The 19,594-nt window shown below is 38.3% G+C and overlaps 3 protein-coding genes across 3 annotated transcripts in view; 2 read left to right on the top strand and 1 right to left on the bottom strand.

The window, feature by feature from the left end:
* The first annotated feature begins 210 nt into the window (after positions 1-210).
* On the top strand, positions 211-9,383 carry prr5a (proline rich 5a (renal)). The gene is made up of 10 exons (XM_043227515.1): positions 211-1,793; positions 1,896-2,076; positions 3,384-3,494; positions 3,604-3,684; positions 4,910-4,958; positions 5,052-5,105; positions 5,209-5,304; positions 5,381-5,521; positions 5,728-5,866; positions 7,080-9,383. Exons 2-10 carry the CDS (start codon positions 1,916-1,918, stop codon positions 7,616-7,618), a joined length of 1,371 nt encoding a protein of 456 aa, XP_043083450.1. The 5' UTR covers positions 211-1,793; positions 1,896-1,915; the 3' UTR covers positions 7,619-9,383.
* A 394-nt stretch (positions 9,384-9,777) lies between these two features.
* Positions 9,778-12,445, top strand: fbxl14a (F-box and leucine-rich repeat protein 14a). The gene has a single exon (XM_043227513.1). The coding sequence runs from the start codon at positions 10,696-10,698 to the stop codon at positions 11,929-11,931; it is 1,236 nt and encodes a 411-aa protein (XP_043083448.1). The 5' UTR covers positions 9,778-10,695; the 3' UTR covers positions 11,932-12,445.
* A 2,114-nt stretch (positions 12,446-14,559) lies between these two features.
* Positions 14,560-19,594, bottom strand: part of chrm2b (cholinergic receptor, muscarinic 2b) — a 5,810-nt gene continuing 775 nt past the window's right edge. The window contains exons 2-3 of the mRNA XM_043227512.1: positions 16,294-17,133; positions 14,560-15,394 (exon numbers count right to left, since the gene is read on the bottom strand). Coding sequence (XP_043083447.1) covers positions 14,817-15,394; positions 16,294-17,101 — 1,386 coding nt within the window. The 5' untranslated portion in view covers positions 17,102-17,133 and the 3' untranslated portion in view covers positions 14,560-14,816. The remainder of the gene's footprint in view (positions 15,395-16,293; positions 17,134-19,594) is intronic.

Genomic DNA, 19,594 nt, shown 5'->3' with positions numbered 1-19,594 from the left:
AGGAGGGGCGAGTTTTGGGGATGCCACAGGAACGATCCGTTAACCCCGCGCAGCCCACATCCGCATTTATGGATTAGTTTCTTCTGAAGTGCAAGCCATCGTTATCCATCGTTTTCCTTCGTCCCTGAAGTTACTTAAATAGCCCCACTTTGCACGCGGAGCGCATGACGGTGAGTGGAAACACTGTTAGGGCGCGCTGCTGTTTGTGTGGACTGTTAAGGACCGGGAGTTTTACGTTAAAACGCGTTTCCCCCTGCCCGGGATGAATGGTGCATTGTTGCGCTGTTTGTAAATAACAACCGTGCCACGACCACCGTAAGGTACACCGAGTACCCGGTGCGTCGATCCCGCCGTGCATAACTTACAGCGAGTGACGGAACGTGTAACCAGTACAAAATGATGCATTGAAACGCGGCCGGCGGGGGCTGTTCGATTCGTGTCGAGTTTAACGGAGCAGCCGAGCGAGGTCTTGTTTGTCCAAGAACGGGAAGTGATGCCCTTCCTCTCGGATAGCCTGCTCGGGTTTGCCCAGACGTCGCCGTTTTACCTGTCTGCACTTTGTAGAGGGAAATGGACTCCTCCCGCTCCCGTAAAACGCATCGTGTCCTGGCACGCTCGGCGAACAAAGGGAAAGGGAAACCGACGCGACGCTTCGGGGAAAGTGCAACATCAAGCAAAGTCGTATATTAAGGTCGAGGCCATTGAGATGCGTTTGTGTGCGTGTGTTTAATTTAGTTGTTGTTGTTTTTTTCAAGCGGCTGTGAAAAGCTCTCACGGCCGCGTGAGCAAATGATGACAGACTGATGCAAGACGAGTCTTTTGTTGTAGTAGCCTATTTCTTTTACGACGCTTCCCGGATCGCCCGCTAGGTGGCGCGGGGTGAACCGTGTCGCCGAGGAACACATGGGGAACGGATAACGTAAACAAGCGCGTCGGGCTTTGCTTTAACGGCTGCAGAAACGAGTGAAAATTGGGCAGAGCAGTGGTTTAAAGGGAGAGTTTTGCTGTAGGTCGCGTGGCCCCGAGCGCGTGCATCGGGGAGTTGTGAAACTTAAAGGGATAGTTCGCTTAAAATTGTCAGAAACCAGGGGCGTCTCTCCCCTAAGCATCGTTAGCTAACTGCAGCGGTGATTTCCGTTCAACTCTATTCATAACCAACGTTGCTTTTGCGAATCGCACCCCTGTATGAGATGCAGTTAGATTTTTTTTCCATTCTGGTTGCCAGTTATCTGTTACGAAAAATAACATTCAAAGGGACACTTCATCTGAAAACGACACTTTGGTCATCATTTGCTCGCCCTCGAGTTCCAAGCCTGTATTAATTTCTTGCTGTATTTTCAAGGATGACATTTAGAGAAATGACGGTAGCCGTTCACTTCCATTGTGTGGAAGAATACCAACATTCAATGGCTACCGTCGCCCCCGCGTCGTTTTAAACCCTTAAAACCTTCATTTTCAGAACACCAAGTAATGTTTTGATGAAATCTGAGAGCTTCTTGTCCGTCCGTAGAAAGCAAACGCATTCTGACACGTTCACAGCCCGGAAATGTAGTTAGGACATTGTTAAAATAATCTTTCTTACTTATTCAAACCAGTACAGATAGAGATAAGAGATGGTTTTGAAAACTATTCCCGTAGCTTCGTAAAATTATGGTGAACCGCTGATGTCACTATTTTAACAATATTTTTACTACTTTTCTGGTCCTTGAACGTGGAAGTACTGTTTATGTCTATGCAGGGATTTTATCACCAATATCTTATATAAGGTCTTATGGGTGTGGAACAACACGAAGGTGAGCAATTAATCTATCATTGGTGATCTAGTTCCATAAAGATGCATTCGTGAGTACTCATATGTTTTTTTTTTTTTTTTTTTTGTCCACTTGGGTTTTTAGAAGGACCAGAGATGTTCTGAATGAAAGGAGGATCTGGCAGCCTTTCGATAACAATGCTGGAGAACTTGAGCGGAGCCCACGCTGACCGACCTGCCCCCAGATCATCCACGTTCAGCTTCTCTGCCCTGTTCGCTCTTCCACACCACCTTCACATGGATGGGAGCAGTCATCCATTCAGGAGGTAAAACCGAAGCTGTGAACAGAACGCTGAACGCGCTCGCATCCTGCTATACGTACTCGTATCCTGTTATTTGTTTGGGATGTTTTTTGTGTTCCTGTATACCCTAAATAAGCCATATTCTGAAATCTTCTCACAATGCGTGACATTCCTCAATTTACCACCTGCTGAGGGCCTGGCTTTGTGTATATTTATTTAGTCTCCGTATGATGCCGCAAGAGATTACTTAGTTCCAAGTATCAAAATGGGTTAATCAATATTTATGTAAATTCAATGAGTGCAGACAGGACCAGTGGGAAATGGATCAACATTTTCCAGACTAAAATCAATAGTACAGTACGGTAACCAGTGCAGCATATAAATACATGAAAAATCATATTTTTGCTACTTTTATAGAAAAAAATAACTAATACATATTTATTCATAAAAGATATTGTTTCTATATATTAATGAAAATATATAAAAAAATAGTTTTTTTAAATAAATGTGTGTGTTGTATTTTATTATTTACTTTTGTACAATATTATATAAAATATTACATATAACACTAGGTTTTAAATATAATATAATGTATAATGTAATTATATTGTTTTTTGTTTAATAATTATATATATATATATATATGTATGTGTATATATATATATATATATATATATATATATATATATATATATATATATATATGTATGTATATATATATATATATATATATATATATATATATATATATATATATGTGTGTGTATATGTGTGTGTGTGTATATATATATATATATATATATATGTATGTATGTATGTATGTATGTATATATATATATATATATATATATATATAATTTTTGTATTATTATTTTTTTTTTTTTCTCTCTTTGTAATATAGCCTTTAATTTTATGTCGTTATTTATTTTTTTTTTTTTTATCATATTCCAGGCAAAAGTCATAGGTTGGAGTGCTTCGAAGAGTAAACACATTTTAAAAGCAGCCCACATCACACAGGAGAAGCAGGTTGTCCCTCCCTTCTACTGGGAGTGTGAAAGAGAGGGTGTTTTTGTGTTGCATAACTATTAAACGAGATTGGTTTATCTTTGTGGGTGTGTGTGTGTGTGTGTGTGTGTTTAACAGAGAGCGAGAAACTATGGAAAGGATGGGAATGTAATGTTAGGAAGGAAATTGGTTTCTCAACAGTAAAACCATAGTCCCCTCCCCTTCTCGTCTCTAGCTGCATCTTTCCAGCTCCTCCCCTTCTCTCACTTGTTGTTGCTGTTCTGGACTAACTGAAGCGTGTTTTATCCCTCTGTTTGAACCATGAGGACTCTGTACCGGTTGAAGTTGGTAAGTTCTCCAAATCTGAGTCAGCTGGGGAAAAATGAAAAGGCTTCACTAGAGGAAAGAGGATCAGGCCCAAATGCCACTTGGAACAGGTTAGTGCGGGTTTTAGCTCATTAACAAGTGTCATAAACTGAGATGCAACTTCACGTCTGTGCAATTAATTTATTATTATTGTTTTTTAAATGTTGTATTTTTTTGTAGCATTCACAACGCAGTTATTGCTGTATTCCAAAAGAAAGGCCTAGCAGACAACGAACTCTACACACTCAATGAAGGCGTGAGGTGAGGAATAACAGCATGTTTTTTGATGATTTTTTTTTTTTAAGAAATTGAGGGTAGGATCGTGAATTATTTATTTCACTATAATGGTGACTGTTAGCAGTGTTTAGAATGTAAACGTTGGCAGCTGTGGAGGCTTCACATTATCAGCACTGAACAGTTGTGAGAGGACGCAGAGCCTCAGTCCGCTATTATGCAACTATTAGCAGAAAAAAAAAAAAAGTGAAGCAATAACATCCCGGCTAAGAAAAACATACCAACATCATATTTCACCCCAAAATCAAAAGTAAAAAATAAGTAATAATTTATTACAACAAGAAAATTAATTTATTACAACAAGATTATATTTAGTTTTGTGATGCTTTTTTACCCCTAAGATTATATTTCCCCTCATTGTCATTTATGTAATGCATTTGCGTTATTTTACTGTTAAGTTTGCTTGCATCTCGTTATTTTCAGCGTTTTTCTATAAATCTTATAATGCACTAATGGAAATCCTTCTGGACACAGTAAATAATAATCTGCATGAATTTAATATAGTAACAAAAATATAACTAATTTATAAATTAAGTATAATGTATATTTTTAGCATTTATTTCATAAGAATTTGGGCTAAATGGGCTTAATTCTTAAGAATATAATGCAGAGTAAAATGCAAAAATGTACAATAAGAGGTGCTTTTATCCAAATATATATTTAATAGTTTGTATAGCATTTCGTAATTTGTGGTCAATAAGATGTTTTTAACAGAAAAAAGTATAAAATAAATAAATAAATACCTTTTCTTAAGCAGCAAAACGACATATTAGAATGATTTCTGAAGGATAATGTTACAGGGATAATGCTGAAAATTCTGCATTGCATCATAAAAATAAATTGCATAACAATTTAATATAAATTGTAATAATATTATACAGTTTGTTGTATTTACTGTTCATTTATTTATTTGTTTCATCAAATAAATGCAGTCTTGGTGAGCTTAGTAGACTTCTCACAAACATAACAATATTTCTGACTTTAAACTAAAACGATAGTGTATACTGTGTATATATTTTTTAAATGATTTAATAAATAGTATATAACTACCTATTGCATTACATTTTGAGGTGAAATGTAATTTGAGCATGTTGTCATTTTAGTCAAATTCCTCCTTTACGTAGACCTAAGGATTTCTCTTCCGAAACACATTTTAATGTATTTAAAATATGATAATATTTCGTTTTATCAGGCAGCTACTGAAAACTGAGTTGGGCTCATTCTTTACAGAATACCTCCAGGTAAGAGATTGAATTTTATTCCCCGCAGATATGAGTTTGTTAAAACGTGTAACATTTAAGACACATTTCTTTCCTCCTTCTCCTCATCATCAGAATCAGCTTTTAACTAAAGGCATGGTCATCTTACGGGACAAAATAAGGTTTTACTGAAGGTATACCCTCCCATTTTACAAAACAAAACCCATTCCTAAAATGCAATTTTTGTACTTGTACAATACTTGTACACAAACGGTTTTGCTTCTCCCTGAAAATAGGTCAGAAGTTACTGGACTCTCTGGCCGAGACGTGGGACTTTTTCTTTTGTGACGTTCTCACCATGCTTCAAGCCATCTTCCACCCGGTCCAGGTACGGTCTTAGTCATCCTGTGTGAGATAATAAGCGATCGGCCTTCAGCTAAAGCGGTGCTGTGTGTTCATCTCAGGGGAAGGAGCCTTCGGTGCGTCAGCTGGCCCTGCTGCACTTCAGAAACACCATCACCCTTAACATGAAGCTGGAGGAGGCTCTGTCTAGACCTCGAGCCCGCGTCCCTCCCTCCATCGTCCAGATGCTTTTAGTGTTGCAGGTACACAAAGATACAGCCGTGCTGTCGCAAGCTGCACCCAGAGATTATAACGCGGTGACTTCATCTGCAATGATTTCAGCGCTTGTGTCATATTGAGCGAGACATTAATCACAGGCCTTCTGCGTCTCGACTACAATGACTGTAATTAATATTTCAAAAGGGAGTCGGAGTGAAACTCCTGAATTTGTCATCTTCGCGTCTTGCAGGGGGTTCATGAGTCCAAAGGTGTGAGCGAGGAATACCTGAAGCTGGAGTCTCTCCTTCAGAAGGTGGTGTCTCCGTACCTGGGCACGCAGGGACTGTGTTCACACGAGTGTGGCGCCTCGCAGTGCTCCTGTGTTATCGGTGAGAGGAGGAGAGAACTGGAGGCACACTTCACACAAAATAAAAATATTTATATCTATATTAAAAAATAAATTATTAAAACTAACAAATAACAATAGATCAAGACAACAGAACAGAAAAAATATTATATGGATCAAAATTTTGGGGTTAAAAGTCACCAAGGCTGCATTTATTTTAAAAAATACAGTAAAAACAGTAATAGTGTGAAATAGTATTACAATTTTTGTAATTAATATATAGTAATAGTTTAAAATTACATTTCTTTTGTGATGGCAAAGCTGAATTTTCAAAGCATCATTACTCCAGTCTTCAGTGTCACATGATCCTTCGAAGCTGGTTTAGTATGCTGCTTTGATTCTCAAGAAACATTCATTGTTATTTTTATCAATGTTGAAAAAAAGTTGTGGTTTTATATTTTTGTGGAACCCATGATACATTTTTTCAAGATTCTCTGATGAATAGAAAGTTCTAAATATTCAAATCTTATTTAACATTAAATGTATTTACAGTCATGATAGTTAAAATAATTAAATATTCTTACTGTACTTAAAACCTCTAAACAGTACTTTGTGAATATAACTTTATATTTGAATATAATTTTCAGCAAAAAAAGCTCGCAGTGAAAATGACCAACATTTGTATTTTAATAATGCAAAGAAATGAAACATTATTAAACTGTCCACCACTACTTTTCAATATGAATATAAAACACTACATTATAATATAAATCAGCATGTTGTTTTCCAAAGTTAAATAACTGGCTGCATTTAAAATAATATTTGAAAAATGTATTTTGTGTATTTTTTTCTACAGGTTATTAATGTTAGCTGTATAAACCTTTATCTCTAAGATTTGTATTAGATTCTGATTCTTTGCAAATCTCTTTTCGCCTTAAAGATAATTTTATACACTTAATGAAAAGCATATTTCACGAGGGTGGAGAGAAAAATTCACAATTTATTTATTGCTAAGATTGTCAGCAGAATAAATAAGCACAACAAATGTATTAATATCGAATGTGTAAAAAAAATGATAATAATAATAATGGAACTTGCATTTAATAAATGGAAGAACTGTCCTTTTAAAAATCTTGCAGGGATGTTTTCCACCCATAAAATGTACCGTTATCAGCCGCTGATACCCATAAAGTATGTCAGTACCGCTACAATGAAAAAGCAGTATATTGTTATTAATTGGTTAAAAATCTTTCCAGAGAGGCGCTTGCAGTATTGCTGGTCCAAGTCTGCAGACCTGCCCTCCAGTAATCCAGTGGTGCGCTCCAAGAGCTACAACATCCCCATGCTGACCCCCGTGGCCGAGTACGACTCTGAAGTGAGCTCGGTGGGCAGCGTCGGCATCCGGCGTCACTCTGCGTGTGACGTCACTTCCTGCATAGAGCCCCAGGGCTATTCGGCGCTGTCTGTGGGGATAGAGACCAGCTCCACCCCCCGACTCTCGCTGGATCACGAGCTCTCCCTGTCCGGTGTGATGCGAGGGGCCACGGGGCAGCCTGCTCTGATCTCTCCACCCGTCTTCATCCACACCTCCTCGGGGTGCCTGCACGCAGCGGACGCCCCGGTGGCCTCATCCGAGGCGGACAAGGCCCTGCCGTCGCCCCCGAGCTGCTCCTCCAGTCCCGAGACGATCGTGATGCAGGGGCTGGACTCGCTGGAATCGGACCCTGACGGGATCTTCATCGACTTCTCCCACTGCCGCTCCGATTCGTTCGGAACGAGCAGGAAAACTAGCTGACGGAATCGAGTGCTGCGAAGAACCCATTTCAGTTCACCACTATTTTCTGTGAACTTGTGAAGTAGCTAAGTACGTCGTGATTTTTAAAACTGGAATTTCATTCACGTTACGCGCAAAAGCCATGGCTGCTTTGCGGAGAAAAATGGGAGATGACTCAATTTAAAGTGATTGTTTTCATAATGTTCTAAACCTGTGGATACATTTTTTCTTATTTTTCTAGTTTTTCATAGACTGTAGATGTGGAATGTCTTCATTTTAATTGATACACATTTTATTGTACATCACTTATGGAGACCTGTTTCCGCAATGGAATAAAAAAAAAAAATGTAAAAGGTTCATAGAGTTTATATCTCACAATTAAGACTTTCTTAGAACTGCTAGATTGCGAGAAAATTGCAAGGAAAAAAAGGCACAATTACGCTTTTTTTTTTTTTTTTTTTGGCCGGGGAAAAAAGTCAGAAAACATTTGACCACTAAGGAAAAAAAAACCCATGCAACATTTACAAAAAGGGGAAAAAGTCATTTGCGAGATGTAAACTCAAAACTCTGAATTTATCAGAAATTGTAAGATATGAATTTGCAAGTTTGAGGAAATAAGTCAAAACGTTATTTATTCCATAGCAGAAATAAGACTGTAGTAACACTACATTATTGTTGTTTCTCGAATTTTCGCAGGGGGCGAAATCCAGTTATTTCAATAGGAATAAGCCGAAAGATTTCGCAACCAGATTTGCTACGTTGACCAGCAAAGAGCTGATTGGTTCATAAGTTTCTTCTGTGTGAGGTGTGCTTGATGCATCAACACCCAGTCAACAACACAGACAGCTGGCCTTTTTATTCGCAAAATTGTGACTGCACCTTAAACGAGCTTCACGTATCGTAATGTGTTATGAGATGACAGTATGCCTAAATGTAGAAACCTCTTCCATTAGTGTCACTCTTGATCACATGCACTATTTATTGTCATAGGGCTTTAAATGAACTACGTTTAGTGCTTTTTAATCATTGTCAAGCTGACCTGCACTCTTCGTGGTATAAAAGAAATTAGTCTCTTAATCTGTGATAATGGTAATGCAGTGCAGAACATTGTCTCGAACACGAGACATGTTTGTTTCTCAAGCTTGTTGCTTTTTTTTTCTTTTCTTTTTATGCGACGATAATGAGCTGCCTGGAAGTTAACAGGGTTTTCGAATCGAATGTGTTAACAAAAACTCCCTTTTAGTTAGTTAACTAAATAGTATAAGTACAGAAAGGTGGTGTATAAAATGAAAACTGGACTTCAAACGGCAATTTTATAAGAAGATAGGTGTTGATTTAAAAAGACAACTATCTGATTTCTTTTAGAATTTTAGGTTGATTTAATTAGCATAGGAATAACTGGATAAATGCATATTTCAGATTATGGAATTGAAATGATGCACAAAAGCCCAATTGTATAAAAACCTAAGGTACTAAGAGTTTTTTTGTGATTTTATTTTATTTCTTTCTGTTTTCTATGTATGTACGCTTTTGATTTAGGTTATAAGATAACGAATTTCTCTGTAGTTTTATAGATTTGAGATCGAGCATACTTGCGTAGATTTTTACACGAGCAACATTTTTAGAAATGTAAAAAGTTTACAGTGGTACTTTACTACCTTGCACTGTCATTTCTGAAGTCTGTGCTTACTTTCATACTGAATTTGTTATCGGCTTTCATGTGTGCTGCTGTGGATAACCTCAACAAGACTGAATTTGTAGTAAAATACTTTTATGCTTCACTTTATTGGCGTTTCAGAGGTTATGTGTGATCAGATGAGCTGGGTTTTATGTCGGCCGCGCTCATTTATTATCTTATGCTTTGATAGACTTCGTTGTCGTTTTCGTTCGTAACTCTGGTGAAGATAAACATATTTGCATATGAAGGAAGCGTGTAAGCCCTCACGTTTGATTTCTCGTTCACGGATAACTGTGGGGCTTATTTGTTTAAGGCCAGTGACGTCGAGCCGGATATAAATGTCGGTTCATGACTGAATCATTCTTTTGAGCCGAATCTTTTCAATAAGTCGGTTGATCTGCACGGTTCGTTCACGAATACGAACAGAGCGACTCTCCAATCAACGGTTCAGTGAACAGACCAGCTTTTAGATGCGCCTAATTCCCGGTATAACCGATAAGTGAGCGTTTGCGATGACACGCGGATGTCTAAAAGTAAGTTGCTTTACTCTCCTAATGTCATGAGGTTTACAAACAATGTCATCTTAGAATTATAGTTACGTATGTTAGACTTTATACATACGCGAGTATATTTCTTAAACGTGCCTAGCGTCAATTAATGCGTGTTAATGTAAATGCGTATATATTTTTAAGACACGAAAGATTTTAGAAGCACCGCGCACAGCGGTTTGCGTCACGACGTAAAGATTCGCGTTTCTTTGAATCGGTTCAAAAGAGCCGATTCGCGCAAATGAGTCGCACTTCCCATCGCTAATAGGGGGGGGTTCTTGTTGTTTTTAAAACACACAATTTGAGTTCACTTGAGAAAATGCAGTACAAAATATGTTTTTAAAAGGAAAAACAATGCTTCCGATATGCATTTTAGACCTAAAATGCGTAAATATGCGGCTTTTTCAATACATTAAAACAGGCCCGCTAAGCAGTCACCCTCCCCGTTTTGAATAGACGAAGACAAAGGCTACCGGAAACCGGACTCCATAGTTTTCGTCGAATGGCTGATTTGTATTCACGCGAAATCGTTTGTTTTCTCCGACCGGTTACGTTCAGTTTTTCAAAGTCTTTCCAGCGCGTTTTTTCATGGATCTACATTTCTGCTTACTAAACATGCGCCACGATCTGGAAACAGTCGCTACGAAGACCTGGCGGTGCAAACGCAGCGACGCAAGCTGGTCACCCCGAGCGAGTGAATCCCAGACCAAGTTTTAAATGCAACAAAGCGCGTTGGCTTTTTTGTTTTCGCTGTCCGTTCACTTCCACTTCTCACGGCATTTCTTTTTTTTTTTTTTTGTACATGCGGTCCTCGCCGGCGGAAGACCAGCCCCGACTAGCAACTTTGCTAAGCTAACGAGCCGCTCTTAGAAATGGAGATCCACGTCTCGAGCCTCTTCCCCGAGATCCTAGCGATGATCTTCAACTACCTGGACGTCAAAGGCAAAGGCAGAGTCGCGCAGGTGTGCACGGCGTGGAGAGACGCCTCGTATCACAAGTCCGTGTGGAGGGGAGTGGAAGCCAAACTCCACCTGAGGAGAGCAAACCCGTCGCTGTTCCCCAGCCTCCAAACCAGAGGCATCAAGACGGTCCAGATCCTCAGCCTGAGGCGCAGCCTCAGCTACGTTATCCAGGGCATGCCCAACATCGAGAGCCTTAACTTGAGCGGATGCTACAACCTAACGGATACCGGCCTGGGACACGCGTTCGTGCAGGACATCCCGTCCCTGAGGATACTCAACCTGAGCCTGTGTAAGCAGATCACCGATTCCAGTTTGGGCAGGATCGCGCAGTACCTCAAGAACCTCGAACTGCTGGATCTCGGCGGGTGCAGCAACATCACCAGCACGGGCTTGCTGCTCATCGCCTGGGGCCTCCGTAATCTCAAAAGCCTGAATTTGCGAAGCTGCAGGCACGTCTCGGACGTGGGCATCGGGCACCTGGCCGGCATGACGCGCAGCGCCGCGGAGGGCTGCTTGAGCCTGGAGCACCTCACTTTGCAGGACTGTCAGAAACTGACCGATTTGTCGCTCAAGCACATCTCCAAGGGCCTGAACAAGCTGAAAGTGCTAAACCTGAGCTTCTGCGGCGGCATCTCCGACGCCGGCATGATTCACCTGTCGCACATGACCCACCTGTGGACCCTGAACTTGCGCTCGTGCGACAACATTAGCGACACGGGCATCATGCATCTCTCCATGGGCGCGCTGAGGCTGTACGGGCTGGACGTGTCGTTTTGCGACAAAGTGGGCGACCAGAGCCTGGCGTACATCGCGCAGGGCCTGTACCAGCTCAAGTCCCTGTCGCTTTGCTCGTGCCACATCAGCGACGACGGGATCAACCGGATGGTCCGGCAGATGCACGAGCTCAAGACGCTGAACATCGGCCAGTGCGTGCGCATCACGGACAAGGGCCTCGAGCTCATAGCGGACCACCTGACGCAGCTCACCGGGATAGACCTGTACGGCTGCACCAAAATCACCAAAAGGGGACTGGAGAGAATCACGCAGCTGCCCTGCCTTAAGGTGTTGAACTTGGGACTTTGGCAAATGACCGAGGACAAGGATTTAGGAGACGCGTCTGAGGTCCTGCCCTGCTACACCTCGTAACTACCTCAGCGACGTCTCGGCTTTCTTTAGAGACGCGTATCATTCGACGAAGACGTCGCGTGCTTTGTTACTAAGCCTGTTAGGAAAAGAGGCTTGATGTAGTTCAAATTGAATCAGCAATAAAACACTGAACAGCCTTGCTAATGCTATAGTCTGACGGTTCCCTTGAATGCCTTTGTGTTTTTCTGTACTTTGTTTTAGAGCTTCATATTGAGGTAAAATGTCTTTTTATTCTCAGTTCCACTGACAAATGCTGTTTGTCACTGCCTTTAAGTATTTATCCTGAAATACCAGCATTATACTGTAAATTGAAGAGGAAAAAAAACTTTACCATGTGAGTGGACGAGGATGGAAAACTTGCTTTCGTTGGGTTTCTGTGATTCCTCCTCGGTAAAATGGAACATATGCAATTTAAACTTTGTTTAGAAAAAAAAGGCCAGTTTGCTTGTTAAAGACCTACAAGATGTCTGTTTATTTTCCTATGATAAATGATTAAAGCTAAAATTGTTTTTAACCAAGTTGTTATATTCTTGTTTTTTATATATATATATATATATATATATATATATATATATATATATATATATATATATATATATATATATATATATATATATACACACACATACTAGTGTTCTTCAGTTCAATGCAACACTCATTCTGTCTGAATGAGTTAACGTTTCTTTCCATAATTTTACTGTTTTTATTTTATCCCACTGCACGTAAACACTACTTAAAAAGCTAAACAACACACACATATATATATATATATATATGATCAAAAGTGTTTTATGTACATTTAATTGGAAGTTAAAAAGGAAAATTAGATTATGCTATACAATGCAAGCATAAATTAATCCCAATTAGAAAAAATAAAATATTGCACCACTTTATATATATATATATATTAACACAATTATCCCCTTCAATTTAATTTTATTATATTAAACCTATGACTACATCTATTGTGTCCACAGGGAATGGTTCAATCATTCATATGCTACAATATTTAACCTATAAAATATTAGCCTTTAAAAGAGCTTGTTTTATTAAAAGACCAATTTCGCACAGGATTTTGTACATCTCTCTGATTTGGCCAGTGCTTCGCAGTGTCATTTCTCATTTCAGTGTCAGTTTTTCTCCTGAGCGCCTTTTCATCCGTATTTTGCCCAAAAAATAATTAATTAACTACATCTTATGTTACTACTCCACACTATACAGTTTGCACTTTCACAAAAAGAAAGATGAAAACCATCAGAAGACTAAAACAAAACAGATTAGATGGAGATGGATGGCATGTATAGCATCATGCGGTAAGACACATTCTTCTGTTTATGATATATATATATATATATATATATATATATATATATATATATATATATATATATATATATATATATATATATAGTATATAGTGTTATGCAAAGCTTTGACATCATATTCAGGAGATTGATTCAATGTTTTAGTGAAAACGACTAAAATTCAGGTTTTCGTCATTGAAATTTTATATCTGTTGAGAAATTGTTGGTCATGCCAAAGTGTAATCTGTCTGCTGTTATGAGAATGTTATAAACATTTTAAATGCTGTTAAAGATTAAATTATATTACACAGTCCGAGGTAAAAAAAAAGAAAAGTTGGGAGGTTGGGTCAGCTTAATATACATAACATACTTTATCTTTTCAAGTTTTTGTCCCATTGCTCAAGAATCATAGTGCTATACATACTTTGTGTACATGCAAAATATTATTATATATACACGTATATCGCTGATTCTTGAGACATAATTGTTATGGGGATTAATAAACAATGTGTTTAATACACATAAGATGCTTTAGTTTAATCATTCTTTTCAATGATTAATGATTTTTGTCCCATTTCTCAAGAATCAGTGGTTATATATACACACAATTATATATAATTACTTATATACTATAGAAACGTTTTATTGAAGTCGAGAATACATGTGATTTTCTTCCTATATACATTGACTTTAATGGAGGTCGCTTGGTTTAAAATCTACAATAAAATCAGTATTATTGTGAAATAATTTTACAATTTAAAGCAACCTTTTTTTATTTGACCAAATTTTAAAGTTAAATTTATTTTTGTGATGTAAAGCTGAATTGTCAGTATCATCCAGTCTTCAGTGTCACACGATCCTCCAGAATGTTGATTTGTCTGATTTGCAGATTTGCTGATCAATGAATATTTCTTTATTTTATTAATGCTGATAACAATTGTGTTTCTTAATATTTCTGTGGAACTGTGGAACAATAGTGTGTTTTATACATATAATTTGTAAAATTAGTGCTGTCAAATGATTAATCATGATTAATCACATCCAGAAGAAAATGTTTTGTTTACATAATATATTTAACAGAAAAACAGGTTATTACATATATACACACACATATATATATATATGTGTGTGTGTGTGTAACTATATAAATATAATTTACATTTATACATGTAAATATTTTCCTATAATATACTTTGTATGTATGTATATATATATATATATATATATATATATATATATATATATATATATATACACACACACACACACACACATACACATAAGCAATATACACAGAACACACAAATATTATGCAAACAAAACCATTTGACAGCACTAAATATAATATTTTGTCAAGAAGCTTGGACGGGCACTGATGAAAATGACCAATATTTGTATTGTAATAATGCAAAGAATTAAAACGCAGCTACTTTTCAGTGGTCTTCCTCATCATTTAGGCTGCTGAAATATCATATAAATGTTTCAAGAGTTTGGACAAGCCTGGTATTTTCAAACCCAGGAACAGATCCAAACCACCGGCCTCTGGATATCATCAGTGAAGCTGAGCTTTACCCCACGGTCTTAATGTTTTCTGGTGGCATGAATATTCCTGTATTTGCATGTCAGCAGCTGTTTGAAGGTGTTCTTGAAGGTGACATTGCACAGGGCATAGCAGGCTGGGTTTACCGTGCTGTTGATGTAGCAGAGCCAGTAGCCGAAGGTCCACATGGTGTTTGGAATACAAGCCGAGCAAAACGTGTTGATGAGCACCATGACATTGTAGGGCGTCCATGTGGCTGCAAACGCCACCAGAATGGCCATAATGGTCCTCGTGACTTTCTTCTCCCGCGACGATGAGCTCTTCCTCTTCTGGTGACGTGGCACTAGAACCTTCTGTGACACCAGACTCAGCCTTTCCTTGCCGTTGGTCATGTCCCGACATCCGTTGTTAGGTTTATAGGTGTTTTGCGCGTCCTTTTGGGATGTTGTTCTGAAGCAAGTTAATTTGACACAAGTTCCCTTGACCAGGGCAGCTGATTGGTTCTGACGGCTTCTGATGTCGCTGTTAGTGCTTATGGATACGGCCTCCTCGTCCCTCTGATTGGAGGAAGCGAGCACACTTCCAGATATAGAGTCATTCTCGCTCTCACGCTCTTCTCCTGCGGGAAGGTGCAGTACATTTTCAGTGGGATCTTTGATGATTATGAGATTTTACTATGTTTGAGAGCACATAATAACTTGTGATGGACTGTATATTGTCAGCTGTCGAGCTCCCAAAATGACCATAAAAGTGTCATAAAAGTAGTTATTCAATCTCATTTTTTATTTATTTTCTATTATAATGAATCCATTATAATTTACAATTATTTTGCAATATTTTATCTATGATTTGGAACACATTTAGTGATTTTGATATTTTAACAATAAGATTTAACAATAAAACACACACACAGATAGATAGATAGATAGATAGATAGATAGATAGATAGATAATTCATTAAACAAACTGATAAACAAATAATAAAAAAAGGGAAAAAGAAGGGAGGGTCATCTTATTGTCTTTTTCAAACATTTCATTAAATATTATTTTATCTCATTTGAATTAGTGTTCATTTTAATTTAGGTTTTAATATCTTCTGCTTTTTTACATTTTTATATTACTGCTTAGCTTTAAACTATTTTAATTTCAGTTTTAGGAATTTTTAGTACTTTTTTTTTTTTTTTTTTCATAGCCAAAAAGATTAAAAAGTTTTTTGCGTAAAAATGTTGTTTCGGTTGTTCATCTGATAATTATATTTTATTTTATTTCAGATTCATTTCAATCAGCACAAATGTTTAAAAAATGTTTACATATTACAGCTAACGTTAGTTAACGACAACAACACTGACAGAAAAAGTTAGAAAAATTTTATGCTACACTCAAGCCTTTTTTGGAGTTGGACAGCCATTTGCATATAAATTAAACTTTATAGAAAGTGTGAACATTCTTCAAAATACTTCCCATTGAAGAATAAAGTAATACAGTTTTGTAACGATGCAAATATTTGGACTAACTTACCTGTAGTGGCGTCTGAAGCACTCTGCTTGCGTAGGACCATTTCCTCTCCTGCTTGGATGGACTTCCTCTCTGTATTGTTCCCAGCTGTGGCTCCAGCCTGGCTTCCAACCCGACTGACTCTAGATACTCTCGGGTTGTCTCTGCTCCGGACACGGCTGCGGCTGGCTTTAGAGATCTGCCAGTACAGTATGGTCATGGTGACGACCGGCAGGTAGAAAGCAGCGATGGCTGTGCCGAAGGTCACCACGGCATTGGAGAAGAACTGGATGTAGCACTCTCCCTCAGGAACCGTCCGGCTGCCCGTGATGAACTGCCAGAACAAGATGGCCGGAGCCCAGAGAACGAACGACAGGATCCAGGCGCCGGCGATCATCATGCCTGCCATCTTGTGTGTCCTCTTGACCGGGTAGCTGAGGGGTTTGGTAACGCAAAAATATCGGTCAAAGCTGATGATCAGGAGGTTCATGATGGAGGCGTTGCTCACCACGTAGTCCAGAGCAAGCCAAAGGTCACAAACCAAAGCTCCTAAAGGCCAGCGGCCGGTCACGATGTACACAGTGTACAGGTTCATGGAGAAAACGCCGATGAACAGGTCAGCGCACGCTAGACTGAACAGGAAGTAGTTGTTGACCGTCTGGAGGTTCCTGTTGACCTTGATGGAGAGCATGACCAGCACGTTGCCGATAATGGTGAGCAAGCTTAAAGTGCTCAGGCAGAGAACGATGAGCACGAGCTCGACTAGTGTGAACGGACCGTCTGGGGAAGAGTCAGTCTTGTTTGGAGAAAGCGTGACGTTGGACGTCTCCATCTTTTCTAATCACAGGACATGCACGTCAGAGCCTAATGGTTCAAAAAACATATGCTTACTTTCATTTACAGATGTTTTTACTTGGGTCAGTAAGGAACCACAAGGCACCCTAGTAACATAGCAGGATAAAAGCCATTTAGAGCACCATAGCAACAGGATAAATCCACTTAAAGTCTAGCAATTGCATCAGCAACAGGGGTTTTGCTTTATTTTGATGGTCCCTTCACCACATTCTGTTGACTACTGATTCTCAGTAGAGTGTTAGTAGAGTACTAGTAGACTGGTATGGTTAAGGTCAGAATAACTTGTACGTGCAGAGTTACGTCTAGTCTGTTTGGAAACAATCACAATAAAGAGTTAGCAGATATTAAGCAGATAGTCTACTAATATACTAATATTCTTTAGAAGGGACCGTCAAAATAATGTGTTACCGCAACAGGATACCATTCTGAATATATAAAATGATAGATTAATTGTAAATTAAATGAAAAAATTACAGCTGGAAAAAGTTTTATTCTTTTTTTGTTATACACAAACACACACATATATATGTATAATTTAAAACTAAAGCTACACATTACATTTTGTGTTAATATTAATAAAATAGCAACATTAAATAAACAAGTTTACAGTTTGTCTTTTCAATCTTCAGTGTAACTTGTATTAAAAACGAAAACTTCAAATGTATTTTGATTCATTTGAAGAAACCGCATTTTATTTTTCTTCCAGTTTTTCCAATTACACTGTTTTCTTATTTTGGTCGGTTAAATATTTTTAAGTAAATTTTATTTCATCCATTTAATTTCATTAACGATAGTTAATGAAAAATACTTTTTGAGGCCACTATATATTTCTTGCACTTTTTACTACATTAAAACTACAACAAATTATGTATCAGTGAACATCAATGATTTCTGTAAAATGAGCAAAACGCTGTTAAAAAGGCCACTCCTGTATTTATTGTTGAGAATATTACAGCCTGTGCCGTGTGGAGAGTGAACTAGTGTGTGTGTACGGATGGAGTCTGTTTGCCAAACATCATTCTCAAACAGAGAGTACATCTGTATTGTTTTGTTGGGCTCTGTGCTGCCAGATTTCCATTAAGACACAGGAGAAGAGCCTCACATTGATGGGAGTGATAATGCTGCAGGGAAAACATGACTAACTCTGATATTATCACACGGAGTTTAATGTAGCTGGATGGAGGAAAGGACTCTGATAGCATACTGTATGTCATATTTACTGTAGCCAGGACGTTTTCTGAGGAGCAATAAGCTCATTAGCTTTAGCAGGACAGCATGTACTGTACTTCAACTTTCAGCTTGAACCAGCACTAAAAACTACATTCTCGACAACTAGATTTCAAAACCATGTTAAAAAAAATTGCTAAAACCAGCCTAAACCTTTCTGGATGAGATGGGGTGTTGCTATGTGGTTGCTAAAATATTTTGTTTTTTAGCATGTTACTAAAGTATATAATTATTGATGCGTTTATGTGTTTAAGAGGGTTGCTAGGGTGTTCTGGGTGGTGTTTAGCATGTAACTATGTGGTTTCTAGGGTGTTGCTATGTAGCTGCTAAGACATTCCGTTTTTTTAGCATGCTATTGCAGTATATATTGATGGCGTGTTGATTTGTCATTGCTTAAGTGTTTCAGAGCGTTGCTAGGGTGTTGCTACGGTGTTCTGTGTGGTGTTTAGCATGTAGTAACGTGGTTGCTAAGACATTTTGTATGTGTGTGTATGTGATTGGTCTGCTGATGTTTGATTGCTTAAGTGTTTCAGAGGGTTGCTAGGGTGTTGCTAGGGCGTTCTTGGTGGCGATTAGCATGGTTGGTTGCTTGATTGTTGCTAAGACGTTCTGTTTTTTAGCATGATATTACAGTGTATTGATATCAATGTATTGATATGTAATTGATTAAGAGTTTCAAGTGTTGCTTAAGATGGTCGCTAAGGTGTTGCTACGCTATTCTGGGTGGTGTTTAGCATGTGTTGCTTCTGTTTTGTAGCATGCTTTAGCATGTTTTTTAGCAGTGTCCATTACAGCTAATTAAGCAGCTCTTCGTAAAGCCAGGACTATATGTGATTTAATATAATGCAAACATATAATATCTGCTGTTCTTATAAGTGAGCTCCTGAACAAATATGTACTCTGTTAATGAGAGTTTGGGTGGATTTAGAGTGACTGAGGTTTTGTTTTTACTACTGTGCTCAAAAGTGAATGGGCTTTGAATGGTTATCCTGTTTGTTAAGAGCAGATATAGGGGGGTCTGGTCATCATCACTCTCGGGATAAAGAATAAAGCCGAGGATGTGTGCTGGTGTGTGTTTTATATTCTCTTTGAAGTATAAATGACATTATGAGCTAATCTAATATGAATAATGTGAATATGGTACAACATATTACTGAAGCTCTTGGTATTTGTCTGCTGTTTTAAGCGTGACTAATAATAGCCCTAATGTGCTGTCACATTTGTTCACTTCTCAGAGACCGGT

The sequence above is a fragment of the Puntigrus tetrazona genome, chromosome 25 (genome assembly GCF_018831695.1).
Source record: "Puntigrus tetrazona isolate hp1 chromosome 25, ASM1883169v1, whole genome shotgun sequence".
NCBI classification, from domain to species: domain Eukaryota; kingdom Metazoa; phylum Chordata; class Actinopteri; order Cypriniformes; family Cyprinidae; genus Puntigrus; species Puntigrus tetrazona.
Note: the sequence above shows the minus strand (reverse complement) of the source record. Positions and strands in the feature narration are given on the sequence as shown.